This window comes from Aphelocoma coerulescens, chromosome 20, assembly GCF_041296385.1.
Source record: "Aphelocoma coerulescens isolate FSJ_1873_10779 chromosome 20, UR_Acoe_1.0, whole genome shotgun sequence".
In the NCBI taxonomy this organism is placed as follows: Eukaryota; Metazoa; Chordata; class Aves; order Passeriformes; family Corvidae; genus Aphelocoma; species Aphelocoma coerulescens.
In genome coordinates this window covers 3,701,756-3,729,067 of record NC_091033.1, presented here as the reverse complement: position 1 = coordinate 3,729,067, position 27,312 = coordinate 3,701,756, and the positions used below count along the sequence as shown (strand labels likewise).

Genomic DNA, 27,312 nt, shown 5'->3' with positions numbered 1-27,312 from the left:
CACAGTCAAAGTGTATTAGATCAACATCTGCCCTCAGGAGCAAAACCTGCTAAACCAAAACCCCAACCCCTCCTCCATGCACAGCGAGGTGCAACCGTGAGTGACTTTGGCCTTTAAATTCACCACCCTTTCTCTGAGCATCGTTCCCCTCAGTGCAGCTGGGAGAAGAAGGGGAGGCTGGATGGGTGGGTGGAGGATTAGCTGCTCTGTGCTGCTTTTGCTTCTTGTTGGAGTCGCACGAGAAAGGGTTAAGCAGAATTTTGATCTCTGCAATATTTTCATGCTTATACATTCTGTTTCTCATTTCCATGACAAAGATGGTAGGAAGAGCAGAATAAGGTACAGAATTTGCAGAGCAATTTTAAGACTGTAATGAGAACAGAAAATAGTAGGGGGAGAAGAATTGTAATTAGAATATGAAATGGGAAAAAAAATTAATCTATTTCCATGTCAGTCTTAAGACTAAATTCTGCTTCTCCCTGTAGCTTTCAGTGGACGGGTTTTTTGTGTGTGTATGTGAAGAGCTTGAACTCCTTTGCAGGCTCAGAAAGATCCAGGTAAATGAGTTTAAGGCCTCATTCCCTCCCCAAATAATATAATAACAATAATTTTGTGTGCAGCGTTGACAGGAAGCCAGCCGGTCTCTTAGATAAATGAATGCTGTCACTTGAATAGTGGTGGCATTTCAGGAGAATAAAAGGGGGTGCTGGAGAGGCTTTTGAGGTGGAGGTCTGTGTGAGTATCGCATGATCACGTGCCACAGAAGCCTCCAAACACCAAATATTGCCAGTCCTGAGGGACATCTGTGTGTCCTGAGCCCCCCAGGCAAAGCTGGGCCCCCCACATGGGGGGCAGTGTGCCTGATCCAGCTGAGCTCTGAGTATCTCCAGGGATGGAGATCCCACAATGATATTTGACCACCCACATGCTAAAAAATGAGATTATATCTGCCCACAGAGCTCCCAGGAGCCCACAGGTCCGGGTTTATTACTCATCTCTCATTTGTTCAATTGCTGTTCTGGATCCTTCTCAGCCACAATGTCCTTCAGCAAGAGGTGTTGTTGTTGGGCCCAGCACAAACTTCTCTGGAAGGGCTTAATTTCACTTGCTAATAATTTCAGTGTCTGTCTCCTTGATTTCAGGCTGTTAGAACCCTGCTCTCATTTCATTTTTTCATGTTTTTTTGAGCCCCTTTGCTGAGCCCCTTTGCTGAGCCCCTCTAACACCCTTTTATCCCTTCCTCACCCCTTTTTCCTCATCCACGTGTGCCATTCCACACCTCGGATCCTCCTTGCAGTTGCCCTCTCTCTTCCTTCTAACAGTACAGAGGGCAAAATAATACTTGATCTTTCATTCTTTGCTCTTTTCCTGATTGTTTCTAAAACCTGAATGGCATTTTTGGCAGCTGCTGAAGGCTGAGCAAAAGTTGGAAATGAGCTGTCCAGAACAGTTTCTCTTCTGGACAGCAGCAGCTATTTTAAGGCCCATTGTCATGTCTGTCGTTGGGGTTGCTTTTCTTCAGTGCATTACTTTGCATTTATTGACATTAAATTTAATCTTCCATTTCCTCAGTGCCACTTAGTGCAGCGAGAGTCCTAATGCAAAGCTATTCAAAGGCTGGCCTGAATAATTTCTGTCTCATTAATAAACTGAACCCTTGCAGATCAGTTATGTGATGAGCTGGTTAGATTTTAGTGCAGATGGGTCACAGACCATGATCTTCTTGCTAAAATCTACTGAGTGTCTTGCTGTGAGCAAGAGAACCTTGCCCTGGGTCCCATGACATGCTGGGTTTTGGGGTTTAGAGCTGGTTTTTGAGGAGCCTTGTGAGAAGTCCAACCAGAGAGATCAGTTCACCTTTCCTAGGGGCTTGCTGACCCTTCAGCAAGCTCTAAGTGGGCTGTGAGGCACAAGGTCCCTCTGTTGGCTCCCTCTGGGCCTCCTTGGGGTGTGTTGGAGTGTGACGGGTTCACGCTGAGGGAGTTGGACATGCTGGTGTGGAACCTTCCCCTTCTCACTCCAGCTGGTTTGGGAGTACAGACAGAAGATCAAACATTTAAAATCATTGAATTATTTAGGTTGGGAAAGATCTATGGGATTGTTGGACCCAACCATTCCCCCAGCACTTCCAAGGCCACCTCTAACCCATGTCCCCAGGTGTCACATCCACATGTCTTTTAAATCCCTCCAGGGATGGTGGCTCCACCACTGCCCTGGGCAGCCATGCCAGAGCTGGACAAGCCTTTCAGAGAAGAAACTTTGCCTAATCTCCAATCTAAACCTCCCCTGGGGCAAATTGAGGCCATTCCCTCTCCTCCTGTCCCTGTTCCCTGGGAGCAGAGCCCGACCCCCCTGGCTGCCCCCTCCTGTCAGGGACTTGTGCAGAGCCACAAGGTCCCCCCTGAGCCTCCTTTGCTCCAGGCTGAGCCCCTTTCCAGCTCCCTCAGCTGCTCCTGGGCCTCCAGCCCCTTCCCAGCTCCATTCCCTTCCCTGGACATGCTCCAGCCCCTCAGGGTCTTTGTTGTCATGAGGGGCCCAAAGTTCCCTCACACTGTTTTAGGGCAGGTGGATGAATGTCGCTTGGCTGTGCGGGTTCCTTAGGATGTCCTTGGCTGGTTTGATATTTTCTTTCTGGCCATCCCAGTGTGAGAGCTTCTCAGATGGGTCTTTCCAAGGGAGATGCTTCAGTTTCGGAATTTCTGAATACTCACTCCATCAGTGTCCAAGCTGGTGCAGGTCATTCTTTTCTTTCCCACCTGGTTGTAGTTTCTTGACAGCCTCTACCACACCTTGGCCCCACCAGCTCTGCAGGTTTCCTGCTCCTGGTGTTTTTGAGAAAAAACTGCTACTAGGCTTTCATCCTACTTAAAACAAACAAATCAACCAAACAAACCACTTTTTACTGTAAGGCTTTAAGCCTCGAGACTTCAGCTACATCCATCTGAATTTCCCCTGGGATAATGTATGAGAGTATTGACTGTTTGTGGAAAACTCAGCCCCTCAAAGCCCCGGTGGCTCCTGTGGATGCTGGGTTTGTGTTCTGCCTCTGACACCTGCTGTGGGGTCGTGCTCCCTGTTAATGCCATTTGTCCCCAAACAAATCGTGGTGCGTGGCCAGGCTGGAGATGCTGAGCTTCCCTCGCAGGGCGTTCCTGGGGGGAGCCGTAAATCTCGTGCTGAACTCCTGACCCTCCCTGACAGGATCAACTGAGGGGCTATCCGAGCATTTCAGCACACAAATAAATAATGCTAAGTAGATCACTCCAGGCCAGAGGTTGTGTAAAGACCTTAATGGGGGAACTGCAGTTAAAGAGATTAAGCTAACCTCAGCCATGTATTCCCTGAAGAGGTGGGATGCTAAATTACTCCAGCAGGAATTTGCTCAGCCGGCAGCAGCACTGGCAGGGGCAGGGCTGAGGTGAGGATTTGACATCCCAGAGATGTGTCCAGAGAGGATCCTTACCAGGACCAGCATCCTTGGGTCTGAATCCCTCAAAGGGCTGAGCCTGGTGTGCAGGAACAGCATCACGGGGATGCAGGGCATGGAAGTACCACGGCCAAAGTGCACTCACAGCAGAATGTACCATTCAAACAATACTGATAAAAACCACTTGTGGATAAAACTATTTCTGTAACACCTTCTAAAGAAGAGTTATGTTTCCCCATGGTGGGAACGGTGCCATTGGAAGCAGCTGAATGAAGCCCAGCAACACATGGGCTGCAATATTTTTTTCTTTAATTTTTTTTTTTTTTTTAATGAGGAGTATTAAATACAGGTTAACTGTGATTTACAAGTTTTCTTGGGTCCTAACTTTTATTCACAAGAAACCTAAAGGCATTCCTTGCGTGGCATTATTTTGGGTCACTCTGTCTTGGTGCCAGTGGTAGCTGAGGTGTAGCTTGCTGGGAAACAAACCCAGCTGCATTCCAAGAATCTCCCGTGAAAGGTGATATCCCCAGTGCACCCAGTTTGGAAATGAGGTTGTCATGAGAGGGAACCTGCTGCCCATCTCCTGTGTCCTGGTACAGGGAGGCAAACCAGAGGTGAGTGTTTATAGCTCTGACCAGTAGGAAGCACTGGAGGCATCCAATTTGCTCTTAACTGGTCATTTAGTAGCTCCTTGATGCTGATGGCTCTTAATTACGGCTGGATTTTTATTAGCAGTCCACATTTTCAAGCTCTAGAACCTCAGTGGACTTGCAGTTAAGGTGCTCTGGTCTAGTATTGCCAAAAATTAGTGTCAAAATTTAGGTAAGACCCCTCCAAAAACAAAAACCTCCAAACAAAAAACAAAAAACAAAAAAAAAAAACAAAAACAACACCCACCACACATAAAATAAACTTAAATAAAAAGTTTGGAAGGCTTTTGAGATCTTGCAGGTATCACAGAAGGTATTACTGGTATGAATTTGGCCAGCATATTCTGGTTAAGTGGAAGGTGTCCCTGCCCATGTCAGGGGAGTTAAACTGGATGATCTTTAAGGTCCCTTCCAACCCAAACCAATCTGTGATTCCACGGTTTCTTACAGAGCTGAAATTTCCATCTCAGTTCGTGGCTCTCAGGAAATAAAAAGGATGTGATCAGATTCATAATAAAATTGTACAAGCTGGCAGTGCCATCCAGGAAAAAGTAACACCTTCTTGGAATCTTGGCAGGAGGTTGTGTTTCTTTCCACTGGGTCCTTCCCAGTTAGCAAACATTTGTTCTCCCTGTTTGCACAGAGCTGGAGATCCCACAGCTGCTGCACGTTGGGGTCTGTCCCAGCCTGCTGCCTGCATTTGTTTTTCTTACTCATATTCATCCTGCTAACATGGGACCCGTGTGACCTCTGGGCGCATTTACAGGTTTGAAAATAATGCTGTGGAGCAAAAATAACAAACCAAAGTGAGTCTAGAAAAGCAATAAAAGTTTTAAAAGTGCTTTGTACAACAACATCTGAATTGAGCTCGGTGCATGGGCTGATAGAGCAGCAGTGCCAGCTGCAGCTCCCCTGGAAGAGCTGTAGTAAAAGAATTCTATTTTTAATTAAATTCTTCATGAAAGACTGAATTTCAGAGGGTGATTTCTCACAGAATAGAACTGTCCTTTTATCTTTTGTTTGGACCCATAACACTCAGTAGGTTGTCCCATGGAGGGCTGCAGTCATGGCTTGGTCTCCATCGCCCTGCTGTCCTTGGAACTCCCTCTCTGAATGGGGTTGGCAGCATCCATGTCCTTATCCATCAGTGCCAGGCAAAGCCACCTCCTACAGCACAAGATGGAGTCTTGCCTGTCCTTTGGGTTGGGGTTCTTGCCACCTGCAGCCCAAGGCAGTTCAGTGGAGTTCATTTGACTTTGTTGCCAGAATTGTGGAATTTGGGGCACTTTCCCTTCCCTTTTCCCTTCTCTCTCACCCTTTCCCTTCCCCTTCCCCCTTTTCCTTCCCTTTCCCTTTTTCTTTCCCTCTTTTCTTTCCCCTTCCCTCCTCAGCTTCGTGCTCAGTTCTTGCAGGAGAGGGCAGGAATCAGCCACAGCCACTGCTTTGTTTAATGAGCTACTCCTATTAACCACAGAATGATAAGGAATTGCCACCGAGCACGGGGATGATAAAGACAACTGCACAAAAGGATGTTCCTTTTGAATTAGGACTTGAAAATGATCCCTGCCACATCATTCAGTGCAGGTTGGATTTTGGGGTAAGGAGGGTGATGAATGGCTGTATCCAGGCCTGGAACAGGAGCTAGAGTGAAGGAAAAAAAAAGGAGGAAGCATTTATAACCAAGGGGAAATATTAAAATTTCGGTTTCTACCATAAATCTACCTGGAATGATGGGGTTGATTGTTTTGAAGTGCATTCCGTGGCAAAACAATAATGAGAAGAGGGAGAGCACATTACTTATCTGCTCTACCTGGCTGCTGCATAACTGGCAAACATCTAATTGAAAAAATATCCTGATGGGAGAATTTCTAATAAATTTGTTTGCACCCTCATAGCCTGGAGGAGAGGGGAAAAAAAATCCAATCAGCAGTGGGGAAATTCCAAAGTTTCCATTGCATTTCGAGTCTTGATTTTCAGGCTCGCTGCTCAGCCTGGCAATCAGAGGAACAGTAATTTTGAAGGCAGGATTCATTACAGCTCTTATGAAGGCATCAAGGGCAGAAGGAGTTGTGGAATGGAGGTACGGGAACAGTAGAAAGCCATAAAAAAATACATTCTGCCAAACAGAAGGGTATGGAGAAAGGAGAGTGTTTGTCCCGCTCTGGGACAATCCCTAGTGAAGGATACTTTTGGTTTGCTGAACATAACTTTCAAGGTAATTTTTCTTTTCCTGGAGTAAAAGGTTGTAGCCGGGTGTGGGTCGGTGTCTTCTCATGGGTAGCAAGGGGTAGAATGAGAGGAATGAGCCTCATGTGCACCAGGGCAGGTTTAGATGGGATATTAGGGAGAATTTCTTCACTGAAACAGTGGTCAGGTACTGGAACAGGTGGCCCAGGGCAGTGGTGAAGTCACCATCCCTGGAGGGATTTGTGAGAGGTGATGTGGCACTGGGGGACATCATTAAATGGTGGCCTTGGCAGTGCTGGGAGAATGGTGGACTCAGTGGTCTTGGAGGGCTTTTCCAAGCCTAGAGATTCTGTGATTCTCCACCAACCCCTGGCACCTCTGCTGCCAGTTCAGGTGCCCCTGCTGGGGTTGGTTGGGTTGTCAGAGGGTATTTAGGCTGTAGAGCAGGTTGGGTCCCCGTGCCTGGAAGCACGGCAGCTCCAGCTGGAACTGTGCTGCCAGGAGCTGGCTGTGCCAGTGACCATCTGGCAGGTGGAGGGAAATCCAGTTTAAAGTGGATGGTACCCAGCTGCCTTCTGGGGAAGTTGTTTGTCCCAGTGCTCCTTGCATCTCACAGCTCCTGCCTCACTGATGGATTTTGCAGAACCCAGCAGCTGCACAGGAATCCTCTCCCACCCTGCTGCAGGTATCTCTTAATGAGGGCCACAATACCTGCTCCAATTTTGCAGCTTTTAATTGGTTTGCTCTGCTGTGCCAGAGGACAGTTTGGCAATTAGAGGATGTCTGAGGCCAAGCAGAGCCCTGTTACCCCCACTTGGCTTTACTAACTCTGCTGACTTTAATAGCTAATCCTGTAGCACTCCGAGAAATGGAAGTGTAATTAATTGTCTAGGCTGAAATTCTTCACCTGGTTTTATTTAGATTTCACTTTTATTGCTCTTAATATGGCCACTTTCTGTTAAGGCAAAACTGGAATCAGCTCATATCAGAGAGGGAGAGAACAGGCGAGGGGTGAGCGATCTCCAATTCATCATGCTGCTGGGAAGGGCAGGAGGCTTGGCTCTTCTCCTTGTTAAGTGCAAGGTGTCACTCACAGCTGGTACCTCCATCCTCATCTCGGGAGTGTTTTATGGCACAGCCCATTTTTATTGCCATAATTAATTTGTGAACTCAGCCTTGAGGCCTGCCCCAGTCGTACTTCGAGCCGGAGACAATCCTGGAGGGCTTTTTTCCTTCCTTTGGAATCGGAGTGAAGGAAAAGCTCCCCTTGTAGCTAATTAGTGAGAAGAGTTGTAGCTCTCCATGGGGGTTTTGTGGCCTGGTAAGTGGATTAGCAGCTGGGAACTGGCTGTGGGGACACAGGAGGATGGGCTGTGCTTAGGCTGCCTGGCCCAGCCATGGAGCAGGGTCCTGGCAGAGCAGGCAGGAGAACAGGAGATGAGGGGATGGATGTGTCAGGAGGGGCAGTCAGGCTTTGCACAGAGACCCCTCCTGAATGCTCCAGAGTGATGCTGCATTGCTGCAGTAGCTTTGCTTTGGTGTTGAGGGTAATGTAGAGGTCTGTAAGAGGATCACATGGGACCTGTCCAAGTCCTGGACATTTCCATTGCTGGAAGTTGGCTTTTAATATCTGATTGATGGTCTAGTAGGAATTTTAGCAACAGCTTCTTTTGGGTGATCTTTGCTGCAGCGTGCATCTGTGGGTTCACACATTTGATTTATTTGCTTGAATTGGAGTGGTTCATTCTTTATTTCACTGAAAAGATCCCATATCCATGCTATGCTAGCCTGTCCCATTGCAATAACTGGGATGGCGGTGTGCTCATACACGCTCCAAAGTGTTAAAACAGCAGCTCAGGATTTTCCTCTGGGAATTCTGGCTCTCAACATGAAGAGCCAGGAAGGCATTTGGGATGCACAGGAGCGGGCTGTGCAGATGGCATTTCATTAACTCTTTCTTTTGCCTTTCTAGTTTGATGGGGAGAACATGTACATGGGGATGAACGACAACGCCCAGGAGTTTCTATCGGCCAATCAGGTAAGTGTTATTTTGCTGGGGTGAGATTTTTAGGGAACTTAGGCTATGCCCAAGCACAAATTCCAGGAGCTCTCTGTGAATCTGTCCTCCTAGGACATCAGGAGGGCCCATGGAGGAGGTCAGAGCCCAGCTGCTGCTGAGGAGCAGTGGATGCACTTGGTAGAGCCCGGCTCTGCTGAAAAGCTTTGCTGAAAAGCTTTGCCTCAGCATCCCTCACTCAAAATGAAGGCACATTTGGTGTTTCTGGATGCAGTGAAGTTTCCAAGTATTGTGTGGAGTTCAGGTGTCTCCTTCCTTCATGTGGAGTATTTCCTGTAGCTAAATAGATTAACAGTTAGGGGAGAAAAAGGAATCAAAGGGTTCCTGTTTTGGAGCTAGAAACCCACGTGTGGGGGACCAGAATAGAAGTGTTCATGTCTTGCAGGCACCTGAGCCTTCTCTGGGCTTGGATACACATGGAAAAGACATGGAGTGGGGCCCTAAACCTGTGTATGGGCTGGAACATGATCTTTAAGGTGATCTTCCAACCCAGTTCTGTGATTATATAAAGTTAAGCCCGTGTTTAGGTCCTTCTGGGACAGGAGGACTTCAGCACAGGCTTTTCTGTCCCCCTGCCCTGGAGATGAGAGATGGTCCCTGTGCATCCCTCAGTGGTGGCCTGGTGTGGTTAGAGGTGCTGCACCCTCAGCACGAAGCACCTCATCACGTGCAGCCTTGTGAGGGAAGGTGACAGTTCCTTGCTCACACATTCCAGCATCCCATTTTTGGTTGTGTTGGGCTGTTTTGTTGACCACAGGCACACCCCCGTGGGCCACCCCCTGGGGTTTGGGTCATCACTATGGATTACAAGGGTAGTGAGTCACGCACGGTGCTCCAGTAGCAACAGGGGTTAAACTCTATCCATGTTACACTGGGAATGGGATGAAATCCTGTAGTTTGCCTCCTTGGAGCATGGCAGTGCATTGGCTCATTGCTCAGGAGAGTTGCTCCTGCCTTGGCTCTGGAAGCTGGCACTGGAAGCCGTCGCCACCATGGCATGGGGAGAGGTTGCTCTTGTGTGAGGAGCCTTTCCAGGGTGGGGAAGGAACAGCAAACTTTGTGCTATTGAGTGATTCAGCAGAAACAAATACATGTTCAGCCAACAATGGCAGGGGGTTGATCATTAGAGCCAGGAATTGCCAGAGGGTGAGTAAATATGGGAAGGAATGGGGTGATCCCGAGGTGCCCCAGCCAGGGTTCAGCCCTGTCCCCCCCAGGCTGTGCAGAGCCACAGGTGGGGGATGCTCACAGGGCAGTTGGTGTAGATACACTGCCTTTAAAAGCCCCCAAGGGACAAGGATTTGACAGCCTCACTGGGAAGGGCTGGCAGTGCTGGCACAGGGACCAGCCACAGTCCCTGGCCATGATGTGCCTGCAGGATCAGGTTGGATTTGGGCACAGCCATGGCCAGCATGAGCCGTTTGCATTTCCTCCTTAGCACCTATCTCATCCCGTTTCCCTCACGGCTGGGCACGGGAGGGAAGTCAGAAGGGATGCTGTGGGGTTTGCTGCACCTCAAGGAGGAGGGTTGGCTTCCAAAGGAAAGCAGGGACTAGCACGTGGTGGAGGATTCATGTACTGAGTGTGATCCCAGAGAAGGATCAACCAAACCAGCTTAGATCCCTGTGACCTGGGCAATTGGAGTTTACTCTTCATTTGCTCTCTGTTTACTTGCTGACCTTTATTTCCTGTTTTGGAGTAACAGTTAAGGATGGAAAGGGAGGAAGGTTCTTTCCCTTGGCAGAGGAGGGCAGGAACCCCCCAATGCAGGGATGGCTTTGTGCTCAGGAGCTGCTCTGATGCTTTCTGCACCAGCAAAAGCACTATAGGGAGTAACAGGCAAGATAAATGGGGAAGTTTGCCTTGTTTTGCATCCCCAGTTCCCTCCCTGTGCTGGTGTGGGACAGTCAGAGAGGAGCTGGGAGTGGGACCAAGGAGTACAGGGGTGCAAGGTGGCATCTGGGGCTCTGTGGGAGGCTGCAGTGACTCCCCATAACCTCATCTGGCGTGCCAAGAGTGTAACTGGAAGGGAAGGTGAGGATCCCAGTTCATGCCCTGCAGGGATGCCAGCTGGGGTTCACACCCAGCATGAGCTTTGGCCGAGGAGGATGGGGAGCAGCTTCCTCCTCACCCTCCTTCGTGCCTCATCTCCCTTTATTTACCTGCACATCAGCACTTGTTTACTGGTTTTACAGCCCAGCCACGACTTCAGTACTAATGACACAACTCTGTTATTTAAATGGGGGTTCCAGATGGTTTTTTATTGTTTGCTAAACCTGTTGTAACCCAAAGGAGTACATTAAACAGCAGGAGGGGAGTTTCACAATCTCACCTCAGAGGCTGCTGAGCCACCAGATACCTTTACAGCTCATGTGGGATGTCCAACAGCCCTTGGGTTCCATCAGGACAAAGGCAAATCTTACACACTCAGGACTGGAACCATCACACTGCAGTAGATGAGCCTGGTGGGTTGGGGTTTTTTCTCCATCATGATCCTGCAGCTCCCAGCAGCGGCTTTGTCTCAGCTCCTTGTCTGGTATTTGATCCTCAGGAAGTTCTTCTGTTCAGCCTGGGGGAGAGAAGGCTCTGGGGAGAGCTCAGAGCCCCTGCCAGTGCCTAAAGGCCTGGCAGTGCCTCCAGGAGAGCTGGAGAGGGACTTGGGACAAGGGCCTGGAGGGAAAGGACAAGGGGAATGGCTTCCCACTGCCCAAGGGCAGGGTGAGATGGGATATTGGGAAGGAATTGCTCCCTGTGAGGGTGGGGAGGCCCTGGCACAGGGTGCCCAGAGCAGCTGGGGCTGCCCCTGGATCCCTGGCAGTGCCCAAGGCCAGGCTGGACAGGGCTTGGAGCAACCTGGGACACTGGAAGCTGTCCCTGCCCATGGCATGGGGTGGGAATGTGATGATCTTTAAGGTCCCTTCCAACCCAAACTTTTCTAGGTTTCTGCAGTTTCTCACGGCAAAGTGTGGTAAAGCCAGGATCAGGGTTCACTTGCCTCTCTCCTTCATTATTCCCTGCACAGCTGCCAGCTTTGGGGGAAAGAAGAAACAAAACCCCACAATAAAACCCTTATAAAACCCCCACAAAACACCATCCAAAGCATGTGGAAGCTAGGTGAGCTGCTCCTTCCCTTCATCCTCCTTATTGGGACGGCTTTTGTGCCATGGCTGCAGCTGCTGTCATCCCAGAGGGGGTGGACTCAGCTGAGGACAAAAATGCAGAAATAAAGGAGCCTAAAACATAATGAGAGCACTGACAGCTCACGCCAGCACAACCTGCTTGGGGAAAATAATTCCTCTTGTTCCATCAAATAGGAGGGACATTTGACCCCAGAAGTGAGTCAAATGTGAAATGTAATTCAACCTCCAACAGAGGCCAGAGTATAAATGCAAGCTGACATCTGATCAAACCATCACGGACATTTGACCCCCAAGATGAGTGAGGCATCTCTTGTGTCTCATGGAGTCAGCAGAACATCATTCCTCACCCTTGCCAATTTTCCTTCTTTCTTTCCCTCCCCTCTCCCCAAACAAAGGCAAGGAATTAAGTAATGCAAAAAATCCCAAGGAATACACAGATACAAAGTGCTCTGAAAGATGAGTAAAAATGCAGTGGTGCTGGTAAAAGAAATAAAAACACCTGCAAAATCAGTAGGAAAAGATATTTATTAAGGTCTTTGTGATAAGGAGGGTAACACCAGGAAAGGGAAAGGCTGGGCAATTCCTGAACAGGAATGAGGTTGGTTTTATTTGGCATCGAGACTCTTGCACTTGCAGGAAGAGTCCATGGGTGCTTTAGAAACATGGATTAACTACAACTGGGAATCCCCTGTGAGAAGGTATCATCATTCCGTGTTCTGGGTGAAGAAATGCAGGAGCTGACGTCTCAGGGAGCTGGGGGTGATGTGAGGAGGTTGTGGGGACTGCCAGGCCCTGGCATGGCTTTGGGGACCGCTGTCCCTTGGCTTTTGGGAGCAGGGATGTGACTCTGTGCCTGGTCAGTGTAGGGACATTATGGAAAGCCTTAGGGAGGGGTGTTTGCTGCATTTCCCCACCCTCTGTGAATATCTCTGGCTGCTGGCAGGGCAACAGGCAGCTTGAAGGAGGAAAGAGCTGATTATTTGTCACTGGACAGTTTGGATCCTGTGCTCTGCCTAATCCCAGGAGATCTCAGTGCATGGCTTATTCCAGCTGAGCAACCAGCCCGTTTCTGTCCCAGCAAGCTAATTTGTGTGACTCCTCATGGAAAGGCTGTTCAACACCAGTGTGGTTTGTTCAGGCCAGGGAGAGCTGCATCAGTAGCTCTTTGCTTTTGGAAATGAGGGCACAGACAGGAGCCACTGCCCTACTGGCAAGAGTTGAAAACCTGAGAGTTCAACTGAAAACAGGAGAGTTAAATTGACAAAGTTATTTGCACATCATTTGCTTCCCCTGATGCTATTCCTGTGTGTTGCTCTTTGCTGGCAGGCTCATGCTGCCCATCTGTGTACCAAAAATGTCAGGTCTTGGCTGCCAGGTTTGCACAGCAGCACTGAGCAACCTGGTCTAGTGGAAGGTGTCCCTGCCCATGGCAGGGGTGTGGAACTGGATGGTTTTTAAGATCCAGCACAAACCATTCCAGGATTCTACAGTTGAAAAAGCAGGATGCCTGGAGAAGCTGTGGCTGCCCCTGGATCCCTGGAAGTGTCCAAGGCCAGGCTGGATGGGGCTTGGAGCAACCTGGGATAGGGGAAGCTGTCCCTGCCCACAGCAGAGGTGGAATGGGATGTGCTTTAAGGTCCCTTCCCATCCACCCATTCTGGGATTCTCTGACTGAAAAAGGCAGGATTTCAGCCAGTGCTGGTGAGACACGTGCTGCAGATGACAACAGCTGTCTCACCTCATATGCAGAGCAACACAAGGGACTTCACCTTGGGCTCTGGGCATTAGGGTGACACTGGGTAACTTGTGGATGGGGCTGTTTACACTTATACTGCCAAGAAAGCAGATCCATGGGCAGGGATGTGTTTCTGTGGGGCAGGATAGGTGTAAAACAGAAGGTGGATTTTCCCTGGCTGTGTGTGAATTGAGGAGCCCCGCTGGGCACAGGGGTTTTGCTGACACCCCGAGGGAGATGCAGTTAAGAGAGGTGATATTTGTCCTGTGCACACACATCCACAGCATCTGTCTCCAGCCATGCCCCTGTACAAACCCGTGTGGGGTTAGCCACGGCCAGCCCTTCCCATAAGTAAAACCTTATAAAATGAAGGTCTTGTTGCCTTTGTAAAATTACAGCTCAGGCTTGTTATTTTGGCTAGAGAAGGAGTGTGAGAAAAGTCCGTGAGAACAAAAACAATTCGTTTTTACTGATGAGAATGTACTATCAACAGAAGCAAGAAAGTTAAACAGTAGAAGGAGAAAACAGCAACATATCTGCACCTGTTATTTTTCTGAATGCTTGAGTGCTTATGCTATAGGTAGCCAATGGTAGTATGTTGTAGTTAGTAAGAGCCAGTGAGTCTGTTGTAGTAGTTTAGGAGCCAGTGAATCCGTAACATGAATGATAACTTACAAAAAAGTGCATAAAAGAAGCTGCTTTGTTTAATAAAATGGGGGTTTGGCCCTTGAAAGAGGCACTGTCTGTGTGTGTCGTGACCGCCCCAACAGCGACATTCCCATACACGTGGGATCCATCTGCAGATGTCCCCACGTGCCTGGATGTATATAAATCAACATTTATCTACTGCATCTATTGCCCTTTATCTCTCTGCCTCCGTATATCTCCAAGCTGGGGTCTGTATTAGCCATAATAGATACAGTGAGTCGCTGATCTGGTGGGTCAAATGGTCAGGGCTCTTTGATCAGCCGTCAGGATCCATTACTACTGGGGCCTCCGGTGGGGCTGGAATTACAACTTACATTTGACTCATTTCTGGGGTCAAAACGTCCCTCTTATTTGATTGAATGACAGAAATTGTATAATTTGTATATATCCCTGAGCCATATGTGCTCTGAGTGCCACTCTAATGTGTTTTATAAAGGCACAGCTGTCTTGGTGACTTATTTAAAATGGGATTTTGAAGTAGTGTTCTTGCTGTTTAATGTCCTCATTCAGGGTTACACAAGGTTTATCAAATAATAAATAACATTTAGAACATTGCTTTTAACATAACAATGGCTTTGCTGGTTATAAGGAACTGGGAGATCCAATAAAGCTGTGTTTGGTAAATAAGTGATAATGCAGAAAGCAAGGATAGGATAATTAGAAATTAATTATGTGCGGGAAGCTGTGGATACCTTCCTCATGTTCTGCTAAGGCTCCAGATGAGACAGAGCTCCTCTTGGCAGCCTCTGATATAAAATATGCCTTCAAACCTTGTCATAATACTGGCAGACGTGTTGTCCTCCCACCCATCTTGACTGAATCACAGAAAAATGTCAACACTTGATAAAATAAACCTGGGGCTGGGGCAGATCCATGTGAGTGCAGGAGTTCCCCATCCCTGCTGGGGATCACGGGGCCAGAACACAGTGATTGAAGTGGCCATAGAGCCCTGGGCAAAGTGAGGGTAACTGGGTGCTGCTAATGAAGGTGAGGGTCACCCTGCCCTCATTCTTGCTCCTTCCTCCAGAGAAGGAAGCTGTAAAATGGAACCAAGGTGGTCTCTGGTTTGCTGTCAATCAGTGGTGGGGCTGCTGTGGCGCTGGCAGTGAAGCAGCAACATGCAATTACTCAGGTGTGAGATGTTCTTATGGCAGTTGGTCCCTGACCTACCAGATGAGTGGATTTGGAAGAGTTTCCAGCACTTTGTTTGTCCCACAAAGTGCAGTAGGTTGCTCACAGTCACCAGAGCCACTGCCTTGAGCCCAGGATTGCTCCACAAGAAAGGCAGGAAGAACCCAGGAGATCGTACACATGGCTGAGCAATTCCTTAGGGCAGGCCTTCTTTTGAGTGCTATTGTAGGGTCTGCACAGGAAATCAGAACTCATGGTGAGGTTATTCTTTGTGCAATCTCCACTCAAGCCCTCTAATGAACTTTGGTGTTTCTAGTTAATCCTTTGCACACTAAGAAACTTGTTTTAACTTTCACGGAGTCACAGAATGGATTGGGATGAAGGCACCCTTTAAAATCATCTAATTCAAACCCTCTGCAAGGAGCAGGGACATCTCCAATCAGATCAGCTTGCTCAGGACCCTGTCCAAGCTGACCTTGGATGTTCCCAGGGACGGGACATCCACAGCTTCTCTGGGCAACCTGTGCCAGTGTTTCACCACCCTGTGAGGGGGTAACTGAGGAGAGCGGGTTTGGGCTCTCCGTATTCTGTTGATTTTTGGCCTGATCTGTGGATCACAGGAACAGATGATATCAGAAGTTGGTCAGTGTTAAAGAAAGTCACTTATGTAAGTGAAGGTTTTAAAAAAGGGGCAATATGGCCTCCTTTTCTAAGGGGGGCATGGAAAGCTCTGGTGCTCCTGAATCTCTGAAAGCAGTCTTGTGGTCTTTACTCTCTTGTACCTGTGCAGAATCTTGGTCTCTTCCAATCTGCAAGTAATCTGTATTTTCGAAGCCTGGAATTGGCCCCAACAGGGGCAGAGCAGACCTGAAAGCAAATAGCTGATGTCTCCCCAATGCCTTTACAACGATATATTGCAAATACTGCAAGAACATAGAGCTACATGTGTCTAAAAGACCCCTGGTGAAGAGAAGAGAGAGCTCTGTATAGACTCTGAGTTGAAAGAGGATGACACAGAGTTTGGGAGTGTGCACTGCAGGTCCCCATGCTAAGATACAGATTTTGCTCTTTCCCTGCTGTTCTTTGAGTAATACTGTATAATTTCATATGTTGTGCTGGAGAAGAAAAAATAGAGGGGAGACATTGATACATCCTAAATGCCTTTCTCAGCAGACGACTCAGGAAGAATCTCATGTACTATTTTAGAATGAACAATAGAGTGTTACATGTCATTTATTATATTCAGCAGCTAATAGAAACCCTTCCAGGCGGGGTTTGGGGATTGAGCACAACCACAGCTGATGATCCAGGCTTGTGAATTTTGCATGAACTCCTGTGTGACAGTGAAATTTTTGAAAGGTGCAGTCAGGAAGCGATTCCTGCAGCTTAGTCATAGCAAGAGAAGGTTTTACTGCTGGTGCAAGGCTGGCTATAGTGTTTACATAAAATAATAATAAAAACCCCTTTGGTATTACAAGCAGAATGAACATCATCTTTAACCCTTGGTCTCATGGGACTCCTAAGTTTTAGCAATAGAGTGTTTGAAAAACAGCCACCAAGCATCCCAGTGTGAAAAACTAATGCAATTCAGCCATTCTAGACCAAAATGGATGGTGTCTGCTTCTGCTGCATTCACTCTGGGAAAAAAAGGGAAAAAGAAATAGCATCTTAAGCAGCTGAAGACACCTGTCAGGTGGCACAGAGCATCTGGTAGGGATGGCAAACACTGAAACTGTTGAATTTCATGTGTAGATATTTCATCAAGGAGATTGCTGATAGGTTTAGGTTTAGGGGCAAAGGCAGGAGGAAGAAGGAGATCCTCAGGTGCACTGGAGGACACACAGCACCCTTGGCAGCCTGAGGGCTGGGCACAGCACTCACCACTCTCCAAGGTCTCCCTGGAGACCACAGCCAGCTCTGGCCAGTCCCAGCAGTTACCTTTCCTTGTCTTTCCCATGTCTTTCCAAGGTTTTCCAGGATATGAAGCAGCTCAGAGACTATTTTGACCCAGTGCTAAAGACTGTTTGTATTAAGCAGCACATCTGGTTGTAGCCCTTGTTCTGTGAGGTGTGGGATCAAAACGTGCCTGAGGATCTTCAGCCAGATCTGGGATTTCTTTTGCAGTGAAAAAGTCTATAAACAGTGAAACATTTAAAAATTAATAATAAAAAACCAGTCTGTGCAGAAGATCGGCCCAGGGCCGGAGGCAGCAGAGCTGCAGCTGGGGAGGTGGTGGGAACCCAGGGGCTGGCAGAGAAGGAGCAGCAGGATGATGTCCATCCCCCCGAGAAACAGCTGCTGCTGCATCTTGATCTGAAGGTTTACATGCAGAAAATACTGATACCAACATGAGTTCTGGTAGAGGACTGGACATAGGTGGTCCTTGATGCCAAAATGCCATCTTGCCCACCAGTGGGGCTGAAGCAAAGGTGTATCCCAGATCCCAGAAATGCTCCCTGTGTGCTGGAGGCTGAAGGAGATGGAGTAACTGGGACTGCTTCAGAGCACCATGGGGCGCAGCTGAGGTCCAGTCAGACTGAACAGGATCTGCTGGCGTGCAGGGTGACTCCTGTGGCATGAGGACACATGGCCTGGCCATCCAGCAGTGCTGCTGGGCTTGTAAAGCCAATGGCTCATAAAAGAGCAGCAAATGATAGAGGAAGGTGGTGTGCTTTAGCCGAGAAAGTGTCACTTTATCAAAGATTTCCCATGTGCTCAGCACTGCTGTAAAGGGCCTGCACGTGGTGTAAAGAGAGCCACTGTCTTTGATGGTCAGCATGGCCCAGGGCAAGGTCCTGCACAGGGGACAACCTGGAGCAGCTCTGGAAGGAGCAGATCCCCTTTAAAGCACAGCTCTCAGGTTAATATGGTGCTTATGTGTGCTTTAAACCCTCACTGGGGCCCCTCTGGTCAGCTCCTGCTGCTCCTGGGCTGGTCTGGAGTGGTGGCAGTTGCTTCAGCCAAAAGCAATCCTGGAGCTTTTATCCACAAGCTGTTCGTGCCTTCGGATCCTCCAGCTCCTTGTGCTGAGCTAATTCCTCGGCACGTGCCTCCCGAATTCCCCACTGTGACACAGCGTGACAGGAGCCACGTCTGTGCACGCCAAGGGTTGATGCTGAGCTCTGCCAGTGCAGCCCTATCGCTCTCAGGGAGCTGTGATGGGCAAGGATTTCCTCCCGTGTCCTGTTGCAGGGAGTTGGGTTTGGCTCCTGCAGGGGCTGGTTTGCTGCTCTAATGGACCTCTGGGGAGTCACTCTGGATAACTCTGTTTATTTGTGGAAATGCAGCTCCGTGGGCCACAGCAGTGTGGAAGAAAATACCCAGCCCGTTGCTCTTGGGATTTCCTTTCCCAACTGATTGATTACTTCTTCCCTCTTCATCTGAGACCCAGCCCGAGCCGGTGTTTGGGTCTGCTGTCACAACACGGTGATTAACGGAGGAGCCACTTACTTCCAGCAGGAAAATGTTATTTTCCACCTCAGCATTTGGATGAAGGCCTGGGCAGAAAGGAAAGCCCCTCTGTTGCCTTGGCTGAGGACAGAACGAGCCCTTCTCTCTGTGTCAGCTCTGAGGCTGCCCTGGGCACATGCAGGGTTGGGCTCCATTCCAGCCCCATGAGAGCAGGACCAGCAGCAGAGCATCTGTATCCAAAATAGAGTGGCCAGCAGGATTAGGGAAGTGGTTGTCCCCTGTGCTGGCACTGCTGAGGCACCTCGAGTGCTGTGTCCAGTTCTGGGCCCCTCACAACAACAAAGACATTGAGGGGCTGGAGAGTGTCCAGAAAAAGGGAACAGAGCTGGGGAAGGGGCTGGAGCACCAGGAGTGGCTGAGGGAGCTGGAAAGGGGCTCAACCTGGAGCAAAGGAGGCTCAGGGGGGACCTTGTGGCTCTGCACAACTCCCTGACAGGAGGGGGCAGCCAGGTGTGGGTCAGGCTTTTCCAGGCAAATATCAATAGAGCAAGAGAAAATGGCCTCATATTGTGCCATGGGAGATTTAGATTGGATATCAGGAGGAATTTCTTCACTGAAAGGGTTGTCAGATGTTGGAGTGGGCTGCCCAGTGAGGCATCGGAGCCCTCATCCCTGAAGGTGTCCAAGGAACACCTGACCATGGCACTCAGTGCTCTGGGCTGGGCGACAAGGTGGCGACTGGTCACAGGCTGGACTTGATGATATTGGAGGGCTGTTCCAACCTGATTGACTCCATGATATCAGGGCTCTGCAGGCACTGCAGGATGATGAGGGCTGTGTATCCCAAGCTCAGCCATCCAGCTCCTTTTGCTCAGAGCCAGGCGTTCACTCCGACCTCTCCTCGCTCGTGAGGTTGGGCAGAGCCGGGGACCTGAGTGGGCTGGGAAGAGAATGCCACCAGTCCCTTGTGGTTCTGCTCCTTTGGGGAAGGCTTAGCTCTCTCCCTCTCAGGGGACACACCAGGCCAGGCTGGTCAGAGCCATGGTGAGAACCACAAATCAGAGGCATTTGGGAAGCTTTCCCAGGGAGGTGAGCTCTGGCACGGGACCCAGCTGAAGGCTGCTTGTCACAGCAGCTCCACGAGCTCCATGCTTTGGAGTTTGGTCCATGCTCCCATCACCTGTTTGGCACTTCTGCCAAGGACTGAGCTGGGTCTCACCCATCACTGACACCACTTCTGTGATCAGCAGCCTCTGAGCCAGCCTGAATTAAATTTATCTCAAACTAGCAAATCCATCAGCTGCCATCAGAAGTGCCAGCCCTGGTGCTGTCTAGCTCAGGTATATACATCTGTGTACACTGGAAAGGGCAAAATATGACTTGGCTTTTATTACTTTAATTAAAACATGAGCGAAGAATATGAGATACATATTAAATTGTATTTTCCTGGCTGCTGTGGGAAGGAGCTAACTGATCTGATTACCATGAAGATTACAAACTATCAAAGTGAAAAAGAGCTTTTTGCAAGTATTTCATATTAAACCTTCAAACATAACACTTTAAGAATAATTATAGTTGTATTACTGGAAAATGATTCATGAATTCTGAATAAATATAAGACCCTTAAAGGGAAATGTTCCAAGACCACAGTTTTCATTCCAATCTGATGAAATTTAGTATCATTTTGCAGCTGTAGAATAGAATGAAAAAAAATATGTACATAGACTGTATTGAATATGTGTCAGACTAAACTAATGAGATTTTTTACATCAACTCTGAGCACGAAAGCAGACAAATGGAATAGCCATCCTCATTTTCTATAATAGAAAGCATCTAAAGGGAAGGCAGAAAGGATCTTACTGCTCACAAGTCTTTATTCCACCCTTGATTGTTAAATAATATATTTTAAGTTCTCATATCTCGCCCGCAGAATGTTTGAACTGACACTAATGGGTATATAAGAGAAAAGAGTGAGCTCTAAAAAAAAAAAAGTGAGGAAGGGCTAGGATTGGGAATTTTATTAGTATTCCCAGTGGGCTGTAATAAAGATACTTTTCACACAATACAGTGAATGTTTACAGCAGACAGTTTAGTTTCCTTCCAACAATTATGAGAGAAATTGAATCTCAGGAAATGTTAGTTTTCACTAAAATTAGACACAACAATAAAGATATCCCTGAAAGTTTATTAACGAGGGGAAAAAAAAAAAAAAAAAAAGAAAAGCCATCAATCTCTGGAAGACAATTTAGCAAATTTATTTTAAGAATTCCAGATGACTTCTAAACAAAACCACACACCTACGTAGCTCTGAGTGCTCAGGCTCCCCATGAGAGCTGCTTTTCTCTTGAGAAGCTTTTTTTCCCAGGCTTCTTGAATTCCTAGTGCATTTTGGGGGTGAATACCCAAAAGGTGCTGGTTTCCAGCCTGGATCCAGCTGGAGGATGATGCCCATCACTTCTGCAAGTAGATGGGGCACCAGGTAGCAGCAGATCATGTTTTTTGGGTACAAATCAAGGTGCTGCAAGCCTGGGAACCCACACTGGTATTGAGAGCAAGTTACTGGGCGCTGGAATGAAACTTCAGGAACAATCTGACCGTGCTCAGGCAGAGATGCTGGTGATGCAGAAAAAAATAAATAAATAAAAAAGGAAAGGAAAGCTGCTCTGTAAAGTGCAGGAAACACTGGAGTGCTCTGAGCAGCTCATGTGATGGTGTTTAATTTTTGAAACACCACGAGTGGAACATGCAGTGGAATTCTGCCTGTCCTGATTTCCAGACTTCTGCATCGAGGAGTGCTGCAATACCCCTGTTAGAGACACCTGCCTTCCTCTCCTTTTGTCCATGCAATCCTCCATTTCTGACTTCTTTCTCGCTCTCTTTCAGTCTGGAAAGAGATTCCTGTTATTTGCTATCAAGAATAGGGATAGGAGGAGAAGTGGTGGAAGCTGATGCAGCTTAGCTTGCAGACATTACTTCTCTAGTAATTTTCCTCAGAAGGATCTGTCCCATTTTGATGCTTTTTGGTAACACCAAGTGGGACTCGAGGTGCCCAGTTTGGCTCTGAGTCATCCCAGTTTATGGAAATATCTAGGCCTTGTGTGGGCTTGGATTTGACAGATAGCAGCTGCAGCCCTTGAGTACGCTGGGAAAACGTGAATTTTTACCACGGGGTTGATGTTTTGGCTTTGTTATGTGCAGCCCTGTTTTGCTCAGAGCCTCCCCCTCCTCTCCATCAGCATCCCTGCCTCTCATTTTGGCTCTTCCACTTCTGCCTGTTCCCCTTGGAACAGTTCAGGTTCTACCTGGTGTGTGCCTAAACCAGTGAAAATAACAGGAAAACCTCTCCAGCTGCTCAGGGAATTGAGGGTTTCGGTTGCTTTGGCCTCTGGAGAGCTGGGGCTGGTTTTCTCTTCCCACCTCATGCCTTGTGTGTTGGGTTGGGCATTGTGGTCGTGTGGTGATGGTTGGGCTGGTGTTGATGTGAGCCCTCTTGCACCTTCTTTTCCTCTGCAAAGCCATTCCCTGTGCCCACAAATGTTGTCCATGGCCTCTAGAGCTGCCAGTGCTGGAGTTGGTCCCAGATACAGGCTCCTGGCTGTGAGCAGCAGATTGATGCCCTGGCTGTCCTTCTAGATGGACAGTTGTCATTACTTTGGGGAGACATTGCTATTTTGATTATTAAGGTGGCGATTTTCCTTTTTGCCTTCCTCCTGAAAGGATGGCTCCTACTCTCACTGCTCATTTTGTCCAGGTTGCTTAATGCTTTAGAAGGAATTTGATGAGTGTCTGATTTAGGACATAGATGAGCCTCTCACAGCCATGTGTGTGTTCCTGCCTTTTTTTAGATACCATAGATAAGCCTGGTTTTATTAAAGAAAAAAAAAGTTGTTAAAATTGTTAAAGATAAAATCTGTTTGTTTCCCAAAATTCACATATTGGAGGTTTAAGGCTGAGATTTTCACACCTACACTGGGGAGTTGGATACTTGGCCATGCACCATGTTCCAGTTCTAACAGTTCTGTCACGAGTCTCTTGGTGCTTCCTGCTTTCCCTAACAGCCCCAGCACCTTTGTGCTCTTGTGACATGACAGCTTCTGCTTCGGATAAGGGAGGAAAAGAACAAAATTCTTGGAGCTGTGGTTGTGGAGGAAGAGTCATAATTGTGGCTCTCAGGAGCTCAGTAAATGCGAAGGAGGTAGAGAGACATCCTGTGTGATTATCATGGAATGCTTTGGGTGGGAAGGGACCTTAAAGTTTGTATGGTTCCAACCCCCTGCCCTGGGCAGGGACACCTTCCACTATCCCAGGTTGCTCCAATCCCTGTCCAACCTGGCCTTGGGCACTTCCAGGAATGGGGCAGCCACAGCTTCTCTTACCTTGACATCCCATGGATTGGGAATAGTGGGTTCAGGGGCTATGGTCAGTCAAAGGTTGGGCTTGATGATCTTGGAGGTCTTTTCCGACCTCAGTGATTCTGTGATTCTGTGACTGGCACGTTCCTGAGTTCTGTATATTTAGGATCTGCAAGGAGTGAGACATCCCAATCCCATGGGAAATCTGTCATAGACCTCCCTTGGCCAACCAAACACCATCACTGCCATTGGAACTGGGTCGATGCTCTCTCTGTCCCACCTCAGGTTTTGCTTTGGCAGAGCTGACTCAGCAGTATTTGGCTTTGGCACATCTCCCACGTGCTGGAGCCAGATTCTGGGGCTGAGGGTCTTTGGGAAAATGTGGGAAGCTGATTTATCACCCCGGTGATTTCAGTTAATTTCCTTTCCCCGTTTCGGCAGCTTCCTGGCAGCCTGAAATGTTTGGCAGTGGACGGATGGGTGAAGAATTTCAAGCTGCTCTTGGGGGTAAAGAGTAGAGAAGGGAGGGAAGGATGTGGCATTTTACAAAGCTGTGGTGCATTCTTAATTTTAATAAAATAAATATAAAGAAAGGTAAGCAGCACCTCAGCTGCTGAGGCGACAGGCACTTAAGAAGGACTGAATAAATACATAAAACATATTTGCTGAAGGCATTTGTTGTTGGAAGTTTAAACATTAAACATGCCTCCTTCGTCTGATACCATAATAAAGCAGGGATGTTCAAAGAGCCATTAGCGGTGCTCTGACTACAGCTTTACATCTTCACTCATGTACCAAAGAACCTGCATTACATCAGCAATGCCTCAGTGAGTTTTGCCCCCAGAAGGGAGGCATTTCAATGTGGGCTTTGGCTTTTTTGTGGTGCATTTCCCTCTTCCTATTGATCAATGTGGCTGTTTTGGTATTGTTTCCCTTGTAAAGTGCTGGGGCAGGTCCAGGGGAGGCAGCAGCTCTGCCTTTGTCCCGCTGTCCCCAGGCTCAGTAAGTGCTGGCTCGGGGCCTGATGAGACAAATAAACAGGTTTGTGTATTTAGGTTTTTAAATTACAGGCTAAGGAGGAACACAGATACTCAATCTATTAAGAAATAACTAGGTGGGTGATTCAGTACCATTTGTGTAAATGGCCCTAACTCTGGTCTGCCTGCACAATTTATTAATACTTCACGGGAGGGGAAAAAAAAAATTATTTTAATCTCATAATGGATGATGAGCTGTGAAATTGCTTCTGCAGCAGCTGGGCACCCTGGGGGAGGTGCTAGATTGCACCACATTATGCAAGCCATCCCCACATCCCTGCCTTCCTCGTGCTAATCACACACATCAAATCTGGGTGATGGGGAGGGGGGGGAGGGCACTGCTTCTGCTGGGCTTGATGGCTTTTTGATTTTTTAGTAGCTACAGTTTTCTTGTCAATTTGCTTTGGGGTCCCAAGCCTGGCTTGGGAAGCATGAGGCCTCAAATCTGAGTGGATTTGTGGTGATGCTTTATGCTTTAAAGGTGCTGGTAGAGGAAATAACAAGAAATGTAGCAAAAGTACCGGGTCTGGTCCAGTTGGTGACGATTTAATCTGGCTGATAGGCACACTTTGAAGGGAAGGGTACCAAGAGCTGTTACTGCTCTTTGCTCTGCCTTCATAGGGCTGGGACCATGAGCAGGACCAACATCCTGAGTGCTGTGGAGTCCCCACACTAAAAGCAGAGCCTGGGGTTAAGTGCTTTGGTTCTCTGTGGGAAGATGGTGCAAGGGGAGCAAACCAAGGGGAGCAAACCAAGGGGTAGTGTGGGGCATTTAGGAAAAAACTGTAATTGTCCCTTTAGGTCCAGCATGGGATTGTCAGTGTTGGCTTCACAGGCGTGTGGTGGAGTGCTCTTGGTTGTGTCTCTGGTGGCTTCCCACAGCACTCCCGGTGTGCCCTGGGTGGTGAGGGCCATGCAGGGCTTCTTTGGGAAATGTCTCTTTGCAGATGAGAGAAAAAAACCAAACGGGGTATATTTTGGGGTAAAAGAAGTCTGGCTTGCAGCTGGGTTGTGTTGCCACTGTGGCTTTGCTGGGGGATCTTGCTGCAGACCACAATGCCCCAGAGCAGAGGATGGCTGTGAATGCCACGTGCCACTAGCAGGACGTGTCTTTTGAGATGAAACTTTGGAAAATGTGGTGCAAACAAATCTTCTGTGCCAAGCATGGCACAAAGGCTTTGTTTAATCCTTTAACTCCACTCCTTCAGTTTGGAGCACAAGGGAAATAGTCTAAGACAAAATCTCAGAGGGAACAGGCACGGTACAGAGTGTAGTTTCCTTCCTGCTCTGGGTCCTTCTGGCTCAGCTGAAGCCAGGTTGAATTAATTTCTTAGAGTGCTTTTTGCTAATTCTTCCTTGCCTGCGCCTGTTTTTGGGCTGCATTATCTCTTGACCTGCTTACAGTGCATTATACACCATTGTGTAACATAGCCTGGGCTCAACACCCTCCACCAAATCCATCCAGCCCTACAATGGATTGCTGTGAGTGCACTGAGCTCATTATGCAAGTTCAGTATGCCACAACACAAAAAAAGACAATTATGTAAAACCTGTACTCAAATAATTCCCCGAAATGCATGATGTTCTTGAGTAGAATATGATATTCCTTGTATTCACTTCCAGGCGAGATCCTAGGGAAAAAAAGAAATGGATTTATATTTGTCTGGCCTAGTCAGTCTAATTTTAGATCCCATTGGCTGCTGTCTCACTGGATGTACAGAGCCTTTAATACATTTTAAAACCAGGCAAAAATCATTATAAACAATTTTAAGGAGGCTGATTGTGAGGCAGATGACAGAGGCTGCTCTTTGCCAACGTGGAGCAGAGCTTGCACGTCTCCTGGCTTTCCCTGGAGCGTTGCCACGTTTGCTCTGAGAGACTGGAGAAGAACAGCCACGAAAACACACAGTGAAAGGAAACAGTTCCCTTGTCAGCGTGGGTAGAAAAGGAAAAACAGGTGAAGTGAGCTACTACTCTGGGTCATCCAGGAGCAACCAAACGTGTCCCACAGCCCCGGCCCTGCATGTGGAGACACAACAAAGGGTTTTCAGGAGCCCTGGTTATCGCTGATGTTTGTGTAAACCAATACTGAATTCTTCTGAAAATGCTGTCAGCAGGAATTGAGCCTTAATATCCCATCTGGATGGGGCTTGGAGCAGCCTGGTCTAGTGGAAGGTGTCCCTGCCTGTGGCAGGGAGTAGAACTGGATGAGCTTTAAGGTCCCTCCCAACCCAAACTATTCCGTGATTCCACGATCTGCTTGTCTGGGAGTTGGAGGTCTTTGTTGCAGGGACATGGAGTTGCCATGCAGAGGAGGTACCTGGTGGCATGAGAAGGTGGCTCTGCAGGAACAGTTGTGCCAGCAGGCTCATGTGGAGCTCCCTCTGGGACATGCTGGCAGGGTCCTGCCCTGCCCTCTCCTATGAGGCAGCTGCTGCCTTGCCATGAAAGCAAGAAAGGCTGAGAAATCTGATTGCATTTTTTTCCTCTTTATTCCTGGGGGTGTCGACTTCCAACTCATTTTTGTCTGTGCCACTGGGGAATTAGGGGTCTGTCTGTCTCTCTTTCCTCAGGAGGATAAACACAGCATTCCTAATCCTTTCTGTACCACTGCGTGCTGCACTGCTGCCCCTTCCCTGTATATCTGCCTTCATGGAAACCGTAACCTTTGCTTGAACCAGAGATTTTCCTGAACAAGAGCCCTTTGGGATCTGAGTGGGCTTTCCTGGATACATTTTTAATAAACACAATAATTTGACTGCAAACCCATTACCTATCCCCTGTTTGTTCTACGGGATAGTCATTTCCATGCCTGCAAAAGCCACTAACTCACAGGGCAATCAAAGGAGGAATGACAACCAGGATAAAATTGGTCTGTGTTGTGATAAAGCTGTCCATCTTCACGTCGTGCTCTGGAGCTTTATGTATTGCCTATAAATAATGGCCTCAAAAAGATATTAAATCTTTAGAAAAAATCAAGCCTAATTGTAACTATATTTTTGTTTTCCATTTTGGTTTATGTACAGTATATGACTTCTGCAGAGACATTTTTATTCCAGGAAAATGACAGGCCAACAAGAAGCCATAATTGCACTGATTTTTAGAAGTGCCTGCATTACTACAGATCTGATGTACTGCAAGACATGAATCAGAAAAATTCTATTAAAAAATCTCTTGAATGGCTGACACAGGAGTATTATCCACAATGATTAATTTGACTTGGTCATTATGAACACAGACAAGTCTGACAAAATTGCATTTCATTCCCCACTGAATTCATAAAATCACTATACACATAATAAGAAGTTATAGTTCTCTGCTATCCACTATTCTTGACAGGATTCCAGTTCTGGATGAGATACTGATTAAAAAAAAAAAAAAAAAAAGAGGCAAAGAGAGAGTTGGGAGCCTTTTTAAAAGCCTACAATAAGGCTGATTTCTTTTGCTATAAATT

The 27,312-nt window shown here is 47.8% G+C and overlaps 1 protein-coding gene across 2 annotated transcripts in view; it reads left to right on the top strand.

Moving 5' to 3' along the window:
• TOX2 (TOX high mobility group box family member 2) overlaps positions 1-27,312 on the top strand; it is a 149,339-nt gene that overhangs the window by 51,066 nt on the left and 70,961 nt on the right. Inside the window, exons 1-2 of one of the 2 annotated variants that reach the window (XM_069034021.1) lie at positions 7,499-7,588; positions 8,240-8,305. In XM_069034021.1, the coding sequence (XP_068890122.1) occupies positions 8,255-8,305 (51 nt within the window). In that variant the 5' untranslated portion in view covers positions 7,499-7,588; positions 8,240-8,254. Of the gene's footprint in view, positions 1-7,498; positions 7,589-8,239; positions 8,306-27,312 lie in introns of those variants that run through there. The other variant, XM_069034020.1, reaches the window with a different exon arrangement.